Raw genomic sequence first — 17,501 nt, forward strand, 5'->3', positions numbered from 1 at the left:
CACCATTTAATTAATTGGAAGCATAACATGATAATTTATTCTAGTAGTAAATGTAAAATTTTGATAGAATCTTAGCCGAACGGTGTCCGATTTGGGATACAGTTACATTAATCTTTTTCTCACAGATTTAAGAGGGCACATTTTGGGTCCTCAGCTGTCATGTTTTGGCTTGGTATCTCATAGATACGCCACTGTAAGAACAACACTCACACATTGTGTAGAGCAAACAATGGAGCTGCAAAGTTTTAAATACGCACATACGGACAAATTGAACTCATTCTACCTTTTACGCAACTTTCTTGCCGCAAATTAAAGTGACTCCTCCTGACCAGTGGTGGAAGAAGTATTCAGATCCTTCACTTCAGTCAAAGTAGTAACACCACACTGTGAAATTACTCCACTACAAGTAAAAGTCCTGCATTTAAAACTTGGTGCATTTATAAGATGCATTTATGTCCACTGTACAAAATGTTCAATTGTCTCAACTTCATCTGGTTGTGTCAACATAAAAAAATCTGTTCAGTGTACTAATGCATTATCCCTTCAATTTATAAGAAGTTTTCCTAACATGACATACTATGATTTCTTAACTATTTCAATTTCTAAGTTTTAACGACTAAAATAAAGTTTTCCCAACAAATTCTATTAAGTTTTAACAACTTTTCCAAGTTTTCCAAGCAAAAATTAGCAACATAGCACATAAAAAATGTTCAGTTGCCTCAACTTAAAAAAAAAGAGTGAACTAGTTACATTAATTATTTTGAGATTTGAGAACTTCTGTCAAGTTCTGACTAATCAAAATAATTCATTGTAACTAGTTCACTCACTTTTTTAAGTTGAGGCAACTGAACATCTTTTCCGGTGTAAGCAGTGTTTTACTGCCGTCTGGTATGGCTAATTTTGACAACTTAATATACTGTTTAATCTTAAAATGTTTCTAATCACTTTAAATGCACCGTGTTTTTATGTTAAATCTCAACCTGATAGCTGTCAGCTAAATGTAGTGGAGTAGAAGTATAAAGTTACATAAATGGAAATACTCAAGTAAAATACAAGTACCTCAAAATTGTACTTAAGTACAGTACTTGAGTAAATGTACTTAGTTACAGTCCACCACTGCTCCTGACAGATAGATATGTGCACATTTCATACAAATTGTAGCATGCATAAAATGTGCACATACAGTACAATATAGGTATTATATATATATAAAGAGCACATTCATGCTGACCACACAGTCATGTGTAATGTATATTCTGTATTCACTGTATAATGAGTTGTGTGCATCAGTCTGGTGATAACTATGTGTTGTTTTTGGCACCAAGAAAAGAGGAAAATATAGTTTATTTATGTTAAAAATATATTATTAGATATTAGTCTGCACTTTTGTTTCACCTTTGGAGTCGTTTTAAAGAGCTCGATGGCGTCAGAATACTTTAACTCAGTGCACAATGTGCGTCTATGTGACAGCAGATACCTCGTCCTGTCAGGAGTGGGAGCGTGGCAGGGGGAAGCCTGAGGGTCATGAGAGGCAGCATTGTGTGTGTGTGTGTGTGTGTGTGTGTGTTTGTGTGCGTGTGTGTGTGTGCGTGTGTGTGTGTGTGTGTGTGTCGGGGGTCAGGCCCCCAGTGATGTCACTGAGCCCACTCGTGTCTCTCTGATGGGAGTGGAGGGAATGTTTACTGAATTGAAATTACTTCTGTCAGTAAAATGATGACTGTGTTTTAATCCTGTTATGTTAATTTCTTAGGAACAGCAATAAAGTTCGTGGGTCAATTTGACCTGGGGAATGCTTAATTATCCAAAAATGTCAGAAACCAAAAAATCCCAATAAACATTGTTTATATTTCATCATTAGCTCCATACTAACCATCGTTTTTCATTAAAAAAGATGTTAAAACTTTTTTTAATGTACATTGGAAAGATCTAATATAAAATACAATGGTTTTACATGACAGTGATTTTTTTCAAATTTAATTTTATATTTTTATTTTTATTTATTTTTATGAATAAATACTTTTAACTATTTTTTAAAAGATTTTTTTTACTTAGAAATGGGTCAATTTGACCCACAACATAACAGGAGGGTTAACAGAAGAATTCTGATGTAGTTCCTAAACTAAAGTCTTTAAATTGAGGCACAAAAAAAATTAAAAATCTGCAGTATTCAAGAGGACTTACAGTGTGCTCACAGGCTCAGATTAAATGGATACATAAAAGAAGGCAACTGTATTAATCTTTATATTTGGTAAACAAAAATATGAGAGTCAGAAGAAGAGTCAGAGAAAAACTGCACCCCTCATCATTTACTTTCTTCCTCATTTATTATTTTGATTTTTTGTTGCATTATTGTACCTGAAAGCATACTAAAAAACTTCTTACCCACAGTATATAACCGCTACTAAAATATAAAAAACGATGTAACTAAAGCGGAAATACTTTTTCCTACATAGTGGCACTAATATTTTTATTTTTTAAATAATAATAATAACAATAATAATAATAATAATAATAATATATAAAATAATAACAATATATATATATATATATATATATATATATATATATATATATATATATATATATATAATGCTCAAATAGAGTTTTAGATCAGATTTTTAAAAATATATGTTGAACATTATTTCTTGTGGCTTCCAATTAAATAATGTTCTAGATATTTTTAGAAATATTTTCATTACGTCAGCAGTTGATTTGGTGCCTGTGTAGACTCAGCCCTGACTCCTGCTGCTGTAATTTTCCTGCACGTGTCTTTGTGTTATTTAGTGACATTTTTGTGCTTAGCATTGTTTTAAACCAGTTTTTCTCTTCATAGAAACGTATGTGACTGTAAAGATCAGGATTTTACATTTCGTACATGTTTTCTCATGACATTGTGCTAATAGCTGCTTAAATCAGTGGTGGAATAAGTACTTAAATGCTTTATTTAAGCAAAATAAGCAACACTATAGAAATACTCTGTTGCAAGTAAAAGTCCTGCATTCAAAATGTAACTGAATTAAAGGTACAAAAGTTTCAGCATCAAAATGGACTCAAAGTATCAGAATAATATGTCATATATTATTGGATTATAATTATTGATGCATAATGTGTTCATCTCTGTAATGTTGCAGCTAGTAAAAAAAAAAGTGGAGCTAATTTTAAATATATTAATAAATACACTGCTGGGTGGTTTAACCTACAATTATGTATTGGATTATTTATTATCTATTATTTAATTTTAAATAACACTGTTAACATTCAATTTAACTTAAGTTATCATGTGCTTTTTGTGCGGAAAAAGGGTACAATTTTACCGTCGTGGAGTAGAAGTATAAAAGTGCATAAATTGAAATACTCAAGTGAAGTAATGTACCTTAACTTTGTAGGTAAATGTTTTCAGTTACTCTGTATTACTGCAGGACTTAAAGTTGTAATTCTGTTTTTAATTTGTGCAAAGTTTGCATATTTCTTCCACCAAACTTGTGCAAATATTTCAACTGAAATGTGTTCTTTTTGCTGTGAAATCTGAAGTTATTTTAAGTGATGAATGAATTAAAAACACTTTTTATTTTTGTTTACTTTGTCCAGTTCATCGTGGAGCTCCGACAGCGACGGCCTGGTCAGCTTCTCCCCGAAAGGCGCTGCAGTCTGCCGGTAGAAGTCGATGTTGGGCACGGCGTCGATGGTGTTGTGTCCGAAGGTCCGCATGTAGTAGGTGTTGGAGTGCGAGTCGGAGATGTGCGTGTGTCCCGTGCCGGTGGAGTGGAGGCTGACCGAGTCGCTCCTCGCCGCGTCCGGCTCGTGGGAGACATCAGGCGGGAGACCGATGTCCATGGCGCTGCCGAGCGCGCCCGCGTCCAGGAAGCCCACCACCCGGAACCGGCCTTTGGACTCCTCGGGCGGCTTGGATCCATCTGTGGAGGCCGGGGCCGGAGCAGGGGCTGGAGTGGGACCTGCCGAGGACGCTTCTGTCACCACGTCCACCTGGAAGCGGCTCTGGGGGGAGTCTCCGCTCCGCAGGGACGGTTTCTGTCCCGACATGTCCGGATGCCAGAGAGTGCACCGAGAGAGGAACGGTTACCGGGAAGCAAACACCTGCTCCAAACCCGCGGGAGCAGACACACACAGACACACAGAGGGAGAAGTCATAAAACTGGAGTCCAAATCAAACATTTAGATACACTCAAGCAGTCACTGACTCCTCTGCAAACTCTGGACGCGCTGCAGAGACCTGTGCGTAATGCGCGTAAAGGACACCAGCTCCCTCTCTCCTCCACTCTGTGACTCTGTCGCGTACCGTCCCCTCAGATGGTGACTCAAACGGTTTATTGTCATCCCTCTCTCCTCCTCTCTGGACTCTCGAGACATCCCAGCGTGTCGGGAACACGGCGGCGAGGAGAGGAAGAGAAGGAAGCACAAGACGTTATGGATCTGTGTCCATTACGCACCACGCGTCCTGGCGCGTCCAACTCGGGACAAAAAGAGAGGAAGAGACAATTGGAAAGATGACAGGGAGACAAAGATTCTACTTCATAAACTTTACATTAACATTAACGTGTTTACAGTGAACCAACTGCGCATGCCCAGACTGACAGCTGAAATATCTTTTGGAGATAAAAATCTGCTGCAGAAAAAGCCATACAACACATAAAAAAAACTCTAAAAGAAATATCGTTAGTGTATCATGTGATCTTTAACATGTGTGTGTGTGTGTGTGTGTGTGTGTGTGTGTGTGTGTGTGTGTGTGTGTGTGTGTGTGTGTGTGATATAAAACAAAGAGATTTGTCATCACTGCTGGTGACACACTGAGACATTCACACAGAGGCCTGGAGATGCACGCAGGGAGGCGAAGTGTGTGTGTGTGTGTGTGTGTGTGTGTGTAGCAGCATCGTTTGCATTGGAAACAACAGCTGCTTTCTCTGACAGAGTTCTTGATGCTGAAGCCAAAACACTGAACAATAAATCCAGACAGAACGACAGGAACCAGTTTAACCAGCTTCACTTCTTTCAACTTCTCAAATATATCTTTTATGTTTTATGATTTGGAAGGGCAACACGTCATCACCACGATTCAGTATTTTATGGACATTTGACAGATGTAATTATGAATTAATTAAATTAAAATGCGTTAATATCATTTATTTAATAAATTTAAATCATGAGCTTTAAGTAATATATTAAAATGATGATTTTTTTTTACACACAAAAAAGTCACTACTATGCTGGTGGCACACCCAAGCATCTAGTGTTTATTGTTTACAACACTACAAAATCAGTCGCAAACTAAATAAAAATTGGTGAGAATTATAAAGTTTACCTGGCAACACAACAAGTTTCCCTGATAAGATTAAAGCAGCAGCACTGAGGCAGCCCTCTGCCATCCACAGGACTGTCAAAAATAATCCTTTTGAACCATTAAAACAATTTAAACTAATAAATAAGATTATTTTTCCAGATCTGACACCCAGGATGTGCTCTGAAGCTCCTTCAGTAATATGTACAAACACTGACACCTTGTGGTGAACATGAGAACTGCAGGAACAGACTGGAAAACTGTTCCACGACAAACACAGAAAGACATTTATATAGGCTAAACAAAGGATACATAGGATAAATAGATATATTAAAACATGGATCTCATGCCATATTTTCATGCTATGTGTCATGTGTTTTTGTTGAATTTATGTCTGTTTTGTGTCTTTTTGGTAAGTTTGTGTCTTTTTTTGGCAATGTCATGTCTTTTTTGTCTTTGTGGTAATTTTATGTCTTTTTGGTGTGTCTTTTTTTGGTCATTTTGTGTCTTTTTGTGTTTTATTTTGTGTCTTTTTGGTAAGTTTGTGTAATTTTGGTTGGTAATGTCATTGTGATGCTGGTTTTATTATTCAGATATGTTGATAATCCCAATATTTTTTGTGCTAGATGTACTGTGCAAAAGCCTTACGGCAGGTGTGGAAAAATGCATTGAAGGATTGATGCTGGTTTAGAGGCAAAGGGAGGTCACAGAAAATACTGATTTGATTTAAAATGTACTTCTGTTCACTCATTTTACATTTTGTTAATTGATAAAATCAATTATTAACATTTCTATTTTTGAAAGCATTCTTATTTTACAGCATTTTTTTACACCTGTCTGAGACTTTAGCACAGTACTGTTTAAATCTCAAGAGTTATGTTTTTACGCTTCATTCTAAATTCGTCACGTTTGTTTTTCAGATTTTGCAACCAGTCTGTCTTTAATCTGTTTCCAGCCTCTGCCTGCAGTGATTTGATTTTTTTTTTCTATTTTACATAAGATGTGACTAATGAATCTTGTACAAACTGAACTAAAGGACCAAATTTATGAAAAACAAACATTTTCCAGAGTGTTAAGCAGATGGGTTTATTAATATTTGTGTGTTCTGTGTTCAGGTTTGGTAGAGCCGCCTGGTCGTCACCACAGAACTGTTGTACCTGCAGGAAAACAGAAGAAAAAGACAGATAAACAAAAACAAAAAAAGTGAAATCAGACAAACTTGATTTTTCCAGTTTAATGACGTAACATCAGACTCTGAGGTGTTTTACCTGGAGAAGTGGGAGGAATTATGAGCAGTCAGTCCTGTCTGGGCAAGAGGAGCAGAGGAGGAGGTGATGGAGGAGCGATGGGAGGAGTTCTGATTATGGCAGAGACGCTCCCGAGCACAAAAACATAAAGACTCCTCCAGAGGAACCACAGGGATCTCTGCCAGAGCTGCATTCTGGTAAAAAAACAACGAATTACACTTTACTGTTTAACATGAGGTGTGTTTGTTTCTCTCTCTGGTGTTTTACCTTCATCAGGAGCCTCTGGTTCTTCATGTCCTGTCTCCACGGCATCACGTACAGTCGGGGGATCATGGGATGTCGGGCAGAGAACGTCGGGACGTGACAGCAGGAACGCCTCCGAGTGACCAGGAGAAGATAGTTAGTTCTATGTTTTCCTCTGTGTCCCTGTTTTTCCACTGCAATATATAATATCTATATGAATCTATAAGTCCAACAGATCTATTGAATCAGCACAATCAGAACTCAAACATGTCTTTGTGTAGAATAGAAATCGAAATGACAGAAATCAGAAGAAAAGTTCAATTTCTCTGATTAATTATTTGATAGTGTCATGAATGTTGTTACAAACACAAAATAAAAAACGACACAAAAGAGACACAAATGACCAAAAAAGACATATAACACCAAAAAAGACACAAAATTACCAAAAAAAAGAGAAGCAAAATTACCAAAAAAGACACAAAACCAAAAAAGACACAAAACCAAAAAAGACACAAAATTAACCAAAAATGACACAAAACCAATCAGTATTGTCATGTTTCCAGCCTCTCCTGTCCACTCCTCTCTGCTCTGTGTAAACAGCCTCTCCTGTCCTCTCCTCTCTGCTCTGTGTAAACAGATTTTCAGTGAATATTTGTCACTTGAGCAGAATTAATCATGTCTTCTCAGTGTCTCTGAGGAGCAGAATTTAATGTTTTTAACAGGATCTGGTTAGTGCAAACGCTTCATTTTAAATGACACATGGAGAATAAAGAGACTCTGACACAAATATCAACATTTTAGGCTTCGGTTTGGTCACTTACAGAAATGTTCGAAACCATGTTGGACACTTGAAATCAAAACTAAGTTGCAAAGAGACTGAAATGAATCTGAAAAGTAACTACAGGCCTTATTATCTCAGTTGTTCTTCAATATTCATCTGTTGAGCACAGCTCAGAATTCAGTATAAATTTCAGAAACATTACTCACTCATGTTGGGCAACGCTCCCTGCAGCATCAGCCATGTTTGTTGACTGTCAGGGTCGCCTTAGAAACCTCCCAGTGCATGGTGGGTAGAGGGTAGGATTACAATGACAAGACTGTGGGAATGAATCAGTGAACTGTTGCATGGACCACTCATGAGACAATGGGCCCCTGGACACAGATACTGTATGCAAGATCCTCCCCAGTCTACACAGGAACCAATCACCCACACTCAAAGTCAACTTTTACGAGTTCTGCATGTAGTTTTGGTAATATTGTGTGTCCCTTTGATGGCATTTCACATCTATTTTTTTTTTTTTAGCAATTTTGTGTCTCTTTATAGTGTTTAACATCTGTTTTTAATAATTTTCATATATCTTTTTTCTGCATCTATTTATGGCATTTTGTTTCTCTTTGGAGTCATTTTGCATCTTTGTGATTGTTTAGCATCTATTTTTTTTTTTTTAGTAATTTTAATGTATTTGTGATTGCTTTTCATCTATTTTCAGTTGTTTTGAGTCTCATTGTTGTCATTTTGCATCTATTTTTTAAAATCATTTTACATTCTTGTAATTGTTTTGGTTTGGCTCCACCAATCAGAGACGTTGCTGTTTCACCAAACTATTGTGGGTTATGTAATACTTCTCCATGCATCGTAAAAAAATCCAGTTTTTCACAAAAACAAGGCTGATTTTTTTTGGTCCAAGGGTTTCTACAGCAGCATATATCATCGTTTCAATATGGATAGTTAGGACATCATGGCTAATTATCAAAATCCTAATGGAGAAAATGATTCGTCTGCCACCATTATGGTGGGAAAGATTAGACTGAAGTTAATGGGACCAGAATTAATTTTAAACCCATTCAGGTTAAATTAACGTTAAGTTAAATTTCAAAACCAGTTGAATTACACATAACCGAGCCCCCGGGTGATTTTAACGAGCCGTGAAACAGCCGGAATGAACAAAGTTATTGACCGGTGTTACGGATCAATATGCAACCCTGTTAACTGGTGACTCACTGCCGGATGCGTTCCCGGTTAAATTGCATTTTAACTTCTACGTTTGAAATAGCGAAATAGCTCATATACATGACATGTACATACTACAGACTCTAAAGATACATTTTGATTTTTTAAATGAGAATATTATATTATAAATGAGTATTCTCTTTTCATCATTCTCTCGTTTCATCGGTTGCCGTGAGAGGCACATCCGGTGTTACGGATAAACAAGCGACCCTGTAAATTTAAGTCTTCCAGCCGGATGTGTTGGTGGTTTACGTTACGTGGCTGACCTCTTTCTTCATTTTTTTTTTTTAATTTAAAAAGTCACAATTTACTTTGTGGAGTCTGCCTGAGTGAGCGCATGCCACGTAGATCAGCTATTCCACCCATTTGAACCTATGATTTGAACGTAGACTGCTGTTCAACCGCGGACGCGTCCGGCGGGAAGTCGCATTTTTTTCGCGGTAACCAGTTATTCCGTAACACGTGCTGTATCCACACCATTATACAGTCTATGATCCAAACACCACAGTGACGTGATTAGCCGTCCCCCATCCTACTCTGGAGAGTCCCTATAGGTCTACAAAAGCCTGGAGGAGTATTTATGGACGGAATATGGATTTGTGGATAATATTCAGCTTCGGAGTCTACCAGCTAAATCTGCTTGTCGTCATTTGAAGGGTAAGTGTCGCTTCTGTGAACGTTAGCATTAGCAACAAGCAGTGTAACGTTGATGTGAACGATGCGCTAACTTGTTTTTAGCATTAGCTAGTCTGTGTCTTCGATAGTTTACCTACATCATTACTGTCTGAATTAATTCCTACACAGCCTCACACATGAAATACCTTAATGATTAACAGCAGTTATCAGAAGAGTGTTATTATTACCGTTAGTTAGCGCTGTGTTCTGTACCTGGTATGGAGCTGTCATTACAGAGTCAAAATCAGTCTTCAGTTTTTTTGTGTTTCTAGCTCGTTTAATTGCAGTAATCCATAAATAATGGATTACAAATGTTTTTCATTTCACTTTTCCCCGACCACACAACAGCTGTTTGCAATGTTCACCCTGTACTGTATAAATACAGCAGGATAAGGGATAGAACCAAAATAGTCCAGATACTCCCGCTGCCATCTTCATGGTGACGTCATTTGGAGCCAGAGTCTGCGCAGTAATGACAAAGAGTGGCGCCGCGGTATCGAGTTCCCGCCCAAAACACCCGCCCGACCAATCACGAGTCAGTTAGAGCTGTCAATTGTGACTTTACAGTCACTTTAATAGAGTCAAATAACTTATTATAACCATACCTATCGGACAAATTAACAAAAGTCAATTTGGATCCCTTAAGTTGTTTTATATATATTTTCAGGCATTCTTTGTAGTAACTTTGTATCTGTTTTTAATTGTACTATTTTTTCTTTTTGTTTGTTTGTGGTCGTCTTTTTATGTCACTTTTGGTTGTTTGTAGTCATCCTTTGTATGTGTGTTGTCGTAATGTTTCGGTTTTCAGTCATTTAGTGTCGCTTTGTGGTTGTTTAGTATATTATAGTCATTTTGTGTTGTTTCTAGGAGTTTGGTGTATGTTTTTGCTTAACACGATTGTTGATCATTTTGTGTTTGATTCCAGTGACGTAATATTTTTTCATCCATGTTGTAAATGGGTGTTTTTTTTATTTTGAGAGCTTGCCAAATTTATTTAATAATAAATATTAAATGTAATAAATCAAATCAAATATAACTATGGGAAATGAAAAATAATGCAGACACATTACAGCAAAAATAAACCTTATTCTCCAACAGAGGGAAATAGGATCACATGATTATATTCATATGTATTTACAGAATCACAGTCATTTATATCTGTAACAGTCTGTACATCATAAATCAGCTTTATGATGTTAACACATAGTCACAGCTGAATGTCAAGGAATATTAAATGAGCTAAATCAGCAAAAAGTACAAACCAATTATATGGTTATATTCCAGTTAAAAATTTCAATAACCATCAATTAGCAAAAACAAAACAAAAAAACAACTGATGGTCTTCATTGATGCACAGTCACATGTTCTGAGGAAAAACCTAACAAACAACAATTGCAATTTTTTAAAAGTTTTTACCATTTTAATTGAAGTAAACATTAAAAAAGTAGCGACAACGAACCCTCACAGCACCAACTTTAGCCCCACAAAGCCTTTTTAATGACCTGCATCTGAAATGTTCCAGTTTAAAAACAGGCTGTGAGAATCAAGAAAGTGGCAGGTTGTTTAGTCCCTGAAGTGGAAAAGGACAGTTAGCGTCCTCACAAAGGAAGCAGATAACTTCCTCCTATAGTGCACTGTAGGTTTTATACTGTTTTTTAAATTTCTAGTTCACATCAGAAATGACACAATAAAGCTTAGAGGCAGAGGTAAACATGAGAAAAAACCCAGTCGGGGGTTTTAAAGTTAAGTTTAAAGTCTGTCTTTGTCATTGCTCTCAACATGCAGAAATGTTCCTCTACTGTAAACACAAGTGAGTTCAGTGTGACCAAAAAATTTGAGAATAAAATAGAATAACGCACTCTTATTGCTTTCCAGAAATCATTTGATCACTTGAAATGTCCTGTTTTAAAATACTGCTGTTTCTACTACATTCACATTAAGCAGATGCAGTATTATTGTAATACTATTGTATTATATTTCAGGTAATGAAACTTTAATCACAGGATGGTCTGTAACTGTAGCTGGCAGTTGTTTGTTTTTGCTGACCTCCAGTGGTTTAGTGACATCACTGCACTCTTAAACAGTGCATCTCGTGTTTGTGCGTATCATCATTTTCAAGCCTCTTGTGTTAATGCATTTGTTAGTTTCAACCACAGTAAACTACATATTTACAGGTTATTTACAGAGCAGTGTACTGGTTTCCAGTCCGTTCAGGCAGCTTCGTCCAGAAGTCTCTGCAGGTTTTTCTGCACCTGGAAGACCAGACATTAAAATGAAGATTAAGATTAAGATTAAGATTTCCTTAATTAGTCCCACAATGGGGAACTTTCAAGAGTTACAGCAGCAAAGTGGATAGCAAAAAAACCCAATAAATGGTAAAAAGCAGTATTAACTAGAAATATAAGAGAGGTATTAACAAATAAACAAGGAAAAATATTATAAAGTATTAACAATTTGCAATATAAACAAGTAGAAATATAAAAAGAAACAGAAATAAAATAAAAAAACTTCAGGAACATTATATACATGTAGACAGAGTCAGCAGTAGGATGTCGACCATTGCACATATAAATTAAATTATAAAAATATTGTACTGTGTTTATAGTGCAGTGTTTGTCTTATTTAAACTGCTGCTACGTGGCATGAAACTCACATCCACACTTATATAATATGAAATGAATGAAAATTAATGCTTTTATTGGTCAGTTCATAGCTATAACTTTCAATGTGCATTTCCACAAGCTCCTGTAATGTGGTATCACTCCCAGGATCCACCTGCTCCCTTTTAATTACTAGAGGTGTTGGAAAAAAACGATACAGCATAATATCGCAATATTTCGTGTGGCGATATTATAATGATGCATGGCCGCCAAGTATCTATATTTAGTGTTCTGATGGCCGGCCGTTTTCACTGTTTTGGAGGCCGTAGCGGGCTCACTTTTAGGAAAATACTGGAGATACTGGTATCATATGAAACAAGAAGATCTAAGGAATCTATAGGCCATGTGTGTCAGGATATCGTGTCGGGAAGTTGCTGAAATAATGCTGCAAAGTTAGTTTTTTTTCATGGGATCTTTTGAAAAAAAGTAGGATTTCCAGAAAAAAGTAAAAAATTATTTAATGAAAATAAGTCAAAATTACCAGAAAAAATGTAGAAATTACCAAAAGAAAAAAAAATGACCGGGAAAAAATGTAGAGGTTGTGCATCAGGATTTTGTGTCAGAAGTTGTTGAAATAACGCTGCAAAGTTCAGCTTTTTTGTGTTTCATTCAGAAACATTGAGAGCAGTGAAGCTTGTTGTTTGTGAAAGTTTGATGAAATGCTGCAATTGTTGTCGTCCATACATAGAAAGATGAAATAAAAAGAATGAAGTGAGATAAATACACTGAGGATTTTCTCTTATTGGACAAAACAATTCTTGATTGAATTTCATTTTATGGACACAAAATGCCATTAAAAAGTTAAATGTCAATGTATTGTATTGTAATACTCACCATATCACAAAATGATTAAAATCCCAATAATATCTCAAAATGATACAAGTATCAGGATAAAGTCGTATCGTGGGGCCGATACGCAGATTCACACCTCTTTTAATTACCCCCTCACAGTATTTACACCATCAGTGATGCGTGATAGCTTTTGCTTTCCAGCCTGAATCTGTGTCAGAATCTGAACCTGAACCTTAATCTGTATTTGTACTTTTACTTGATGTTCTATCTGTTGCTCTGGCTCTTGGATTTCTGTCTCCAGACAGCCTGTCCCTGACCTCCACCTCCACTCAATTTCCCTTCATTCTACCGGATTGTCTTCTCTGGAGTGTGTTTTTGTGTCTGTATTTGAGTCCTGGAGGCTAAAATGTGGCGTGTTTGAGGTAAAAAAAAAAAAACAACAAAAAAATTATTTGACCACCCTTGTTTTCTTCAGTGTCTTGTTCATTTTACTGCCTGATACAACTAAAGGTACATTTGTTTGGACAAATATAATGATAACAACAAACATAGCTCATAAGAGGTTGATTTAAGAGCTGATATCTAGACATTTTCCATGGTTTTCTTGATAAAAAAAAAACTTGAATTTTTTCCCCGTCAACATCCCTAAATTCCCTCAAAAAGCTTCTTAGTTTGTGATTTAATTATCAACAGATATTTTTTTAGGAAATTTAGGGATTTGTTGGAGTATGTCATAAACAAAAAGGCTTTTTGATCAGTTAAAATAAGACTTAAATATCTTGTAACTCACTGTATATACCTAGTATTCTATTCAAGATCTATTCAATGTCTATAAGCAAAGAAATAGCCGTTATAACCAAAGTCATTGTCAAGAAAACCATGGAGAATGTCTAGATATCAGCTCTGAAATGAAACTCTTATCAGCTATTTTTGTTGTTATCATTATATTTGTCCAAACAAATGTACCTTAAGTTGTACCAGGCATTATTATGAACAAGAAATTAAAGAAAACAAGGGTGGTCTAATAATTTTTCAATGACTCTGTGTGAACCTACAAATGTAGATGCATGCATGTAGTTGCAGCTGATGCAAATTTGCAATGGCAAAAAATTTGCAGCTAGATTTTGTGATCTAGCGGTGGACGAGTCGGTCACAGTCTGATCCAGTTTTGACATCTTTTTGCAGATGAAACTGTGCTTTATTTTCAAAATTTTGCAACAGGGCTGTGGTTATCAGCTGCTGTTGTTTGTTTGTAAGGACACGAGTGTCGGCCTGAAATGTTAATGCAGTTTAGACGCACAAAGTGCAGGCTGACGGATGAGGAAGGAGCTCTTCTTACAGACGATGAAGTCCACAGATCACTGACTATAAATGTTTGATTAACGGCAGTGAGCGTCCGGTTACACTTTGCCCTGAAGCCTTCCTGTTTCTGTTCAACTGTGATAAAGGGAAAACACGCTCAGCACAACTAGGCCTGTCACGATAACTGATATTGTGGAGTACATCCTTTTCCACAGCAATGAATTTTTAAATCTCAAGAATATTAAATATAAGAATTGAAATGTGGAAAATAAATATTAAAACATCCTAGATAAATAAAAAATAAATAAATAAACTACTATCAAAACAAATAAAATAGGCTCTTGGGCTCTGTTAACAGAGATAAATATTATATTAATATATATTATAAATAATATATAAACAGCTGTTTTGGAGATTTTGTTGTCAATTCCTACTGCCTGTCAAACATTTGCAGTATTATTGAAATGGCACAAAAAGTCAGTTTGTTTACAACAAGCACCGGACACTCTGTGCACAGTTAGCATGCTGGTTTGTTTACGATCAGTGGCGGACACTTTGTGTACAGTTAGCATGCCAGTTTGTTTACAATAAGCTGCGGACACTGTGCAGTTAACGATGGCGGCTGCATTTGTTGTGCAGCTGCTGAGCTGAACAGTGAAATCCGAAATGTTCCCACACCACACCGGCTTTGGCACCAAATTCTTTTATTTCACCAAACGTTCTGGAGTTGTGCTGCCGCGCCTCCCACAGAGAGCAGGTTGAGCGGCAGGAGAGGGACAGAAGCAGCGCGACTGGTGAAAATGTTGATGGCTTATGTAAACAACAGTTATCATGTCCACAAAAACTATCGTGTCCATTTTTATATATCGAACGATAAGTATAGTAATTGTTAGGGCTGGGCGATATATCGATAAAAGATATATCGATATATTGATATATTTTTAAATGTGATATGGAATTAGACCATATCGCATATATCGATATTGTTCTTTTTTCTTTCTTTGTATATAAATCCTGCCCCTACTATGGTTTGTCATATTTAGTTCTTTTGTAATGTTTGTTTTTCTTTTGTAATATAAATATATTTATTTCAGAAAAAAATTGGCCTACTTTATTTCACAGGCTATTTTTATTTAAAAACATTTTTTTTATTTAAATGTGCACTTCATGTAGCTTTGATTTTTTTAAAAAGAGGTACTGCTGTTGTTATACAGTATTTATGTTCACTTAAATAAACGGTTTCAATAAAACTACTTGCTACATGTCATATTTGACTTTGGCTGAACATTGGCTCTCACTTTGAGATAAAAAATATCAGGATATATATTGTATATGGATGTTCAGCCTAAATGTATGTGGGGATATGACTTTTGGTCCATATCGCCCAGCCCTACTGGACATGTACAGTGAGTTCAAGGTATTTAAGTCTTATTTTAACTGATCAAAAAACCTTTTTGTTCATGACATACTCCCACAAATCCCTAAATTTCCTCACAGATAACTGGCCATAAAGCACATAAACTAAGAAGCATTTTAGGGAAATTTGGGGATGTTAATGGATCAAATTCAAGATTTATTTCTTAAATTTAACCTGGACGACGCAGATAGACGGACAGGCTCACTGACCTTCTCCAGCTTCATCAGGTTGATGCTCAGCAATTCAGAGAAAAGCTCTGTGTTCACGTCACTCGCCTGCAGGAAGTCGTTTCTGGAAAAAAACACAACGGAGGACAGAACTTCTTAAATGTGAATAAATAAAGAGCAAAATCATAATCTTTCATATTGTAGTCGCCAGGATCTGATTTATAAAAAAATGTTTTTTAGCAGATCTTAGTTACTCTGAAAGGGAACCATTTTTAAAAAGGTTTTGCTGTATTTTGGACTGAGCATGAATATATTTACATGTATGAATTGTATATATTGTAAAGTGACAAAGTAGCACAGTATCAGAATATTTCATTGTTTAGACACACAGACGACAAATTTGTTGTTTATTATGAATGCTCCTAATACAAATTCATTTTACTGCTAGAATGAAACAAATCTGTTGCTTTTTCACACAAAAAAAGCTGTTAATCGGCCGTCAGAAAAAAGTAGACTTTCCAGAAAAAAAGTCAGAAAAAAGTACAAATTACGCCCCAAAAAGTGAAAAGTTACCAGGAAAAAAGTCAAAATCACAAGAAAGAAGTCTAAATTACCAGGAAAAAAAATCAAAATTACCAGGACTTTTTTTTTTTTCATGTTTCATGTTTCATGCTGGTTCTCTGGGTTCCCACAAGTCTCCTATTTACATAAAAGGCTGCCTCCCAATTCAGAACTGAGAATTTTCTCTTATTGGACAAAACAATTCTTGATTGAATTTAATTAAGTTAAACGGTTAAATCACAGTATATTGTATCAATACTCACCATATTGCAAAATGCTTAAAATTGCAATAATATTCTTGACTTAAGTATCAGGATAAAACCGTATCGTGGGGCCGATACGCTGATTCACACCTCTAATGACTTCTAAGTACGGGTGTGACGAGATCTCGTGCCATGAGATCTCGCAAGATTAAACTCTGACTAAAATCTGTCTTGCGAGATTTGTAAGCTATCCAAACTTCTATTTGTGACCTGTGGGGCAGTAAAAGGAAAATAAGAAGAGGAGGAGAAGGAGGGGAAGCAGCAAGCAGCCAGAATGACTTCGAAAGGGCCGGCAGCTCGTTAAGAAGAGTAAGAACGAATTGAAGAGGCACGGTCCTCCTGCAGCAGTCTCTTACAGCTGCAGAGCCGGAGTCTGCAAAATGCTAATAGGCTAACAATTAGCTCTGTAGCAGTACAGTGTGTATGTGCTGCTGCTGCAGGAGGTGTTCACTTAGTGATCTCGGTTTGTTTACAACAAGCACAGGACACTCTGTGCACAGTAAGCGATGCTGGTTAATTCAAGATCGCTATGTTTCTGATCAGCGGAGACACTGTGCATAATAAGCCATGCTGCTATGTTTTGCACAGTTAGCAACGGCGGCAACAGTTGCGTCTCCCATGTTTTTTTTTGTTTTTTTTTTAGTTATTTTTTTGGGCATTTTGTAGCTTTTATTGAGGGAGAGAGATAGTGAGAGTGAAAGGGGGAGACAGAGGGGAAGACATGCGGGAAAGGGCTCCGAGCCAGATTCGAACCCGGGCCGCCCGCTTACGAGGACTGGGCCTCTGTGGTACGCGCTCTACCAGGTGTGCCACCGGGAACGCCCCGCGTCTCCCATGTTTAATCCATCGCTTATATGATCACGGTCAAAA

At 36.6% G+C, this 17,501-nt stretch overlaps 3 protein-coding genes across 5 annotated transcripts in view; all 3 read right to left on the minus strand.

Moving 5' to 3' along the window:
* The window catches only part of LOC131974624 (solute carrier family 12 member 2-like), a 29,361-nt gene extending 24,705 nt beyond the window's left edge, over positions 1 to 4,656 (minus strand). Inside the window, exon 1 of the mRNA XM_059337017.1 lies at positions 3,580 to 4,656. Within this exon, the coding sequence (XP_059193000.1) occupies positions 3,580 to 4,041 (462 nt within the window). The 5' untranslated portion in view covers positions 4,042 to 4,656. The remainder of the gene's footprint in view (positions 1 to 3,579) is intronic.
* Positions 4,657 to 5,980: 1,324 nt separating this feature from the next.
* Positions 5,981 to 9,153, minus strand: LOC131974152 (testis-expressed protein 43-like). Its single transcript, XM_059336337.1, has 5 exons — positions 8,786 to 9,153; positions 7,771 to 7,971; positions 6,808 to 6,916; positions 6,562 to 6,734; positions 5,981 to 6,450 (listed from the first exon to the last, which is right to left on the minus strand). Exons 2-5 carry the CDS (start codon positions 7,803 to 7,805, stop codon positions 6,405 to 6,407), a joined length of 363 nt encoding a protein of 120 aa, XP_059192320.1. The 5' UTR covers positions 7,806 to 7,971; positions 8,786 to 9,153; the 3' UTR covers positions 5,981 to 6,404.
* A 1,382-nt stretch (positions 9,154 to 10,535) lies between these two features.
* LOC131974151 (GRAM domain-containing protein 2B) overlaps positions 10,536 to 17,501 on the minus strand; it is a 30,559-nt gene continuing 23,593 nt past the window's right edge. For all 3 annotated transcript variants that reach the window (XM_059336334.1, XM_059336335.1, XM_059336336.1), the window contains exons 13-14: positions 15,850 to 15,931; positions 10,536 to 11,721 (exon numbers count right to left, since the gene is read on the minus strand). In XM_059336334.1, the coding sequence (XP_059192317.1) occupies positions 11,680 to 11,721; positions 15,850 to 15,931 (124 nt within the window). In that variant the 3' untranslated portion in view covers positions 10,536 to 11,679. The remainder of the gene's footprint in view (positions 11,722 to 15,849; positions 15,932 to 17,501) is intronic.

The sequence above is a fragment of the Centropristis striata genome, chromosome 7, assembly GCF_030273125.1.
Source record: "Centropristis striata isolate RG_2023a ecotype Rhode Island chromosome 7, C.striata_1.0, whole genome shotgun sequence".
NCBI lineage: Eukaryota > Metazoa > Chordata > Actinopteri > Perciformes > Serranidae > Centropristis > Centropristis striata.

Excerpts from the sequence above, each read along its gene's own strand:
- LOC131974152 (XM_059336337.1), bottom strand. The coding sequence starts at position 7,805 with ATGGCTGATGCTGCAGGGAGCGTTGCCCAACATGA. Across the intron at positions 6,735-6,807 it reads ACCAGAGGCTCCTGATGAAG|AATGCAGCTCTGGCAGAGAT; the intron begins GTAAAACACCAG and ends TTTTTTTACCAG. Across the intron at positions 6,451-6,561 it reads AATTCCTCCCACTTCTCCAG|GTACAACAGTTCTGTGGTGA; the intron begins GTAAAACACCTC and ends GTTTTCCTGCAG.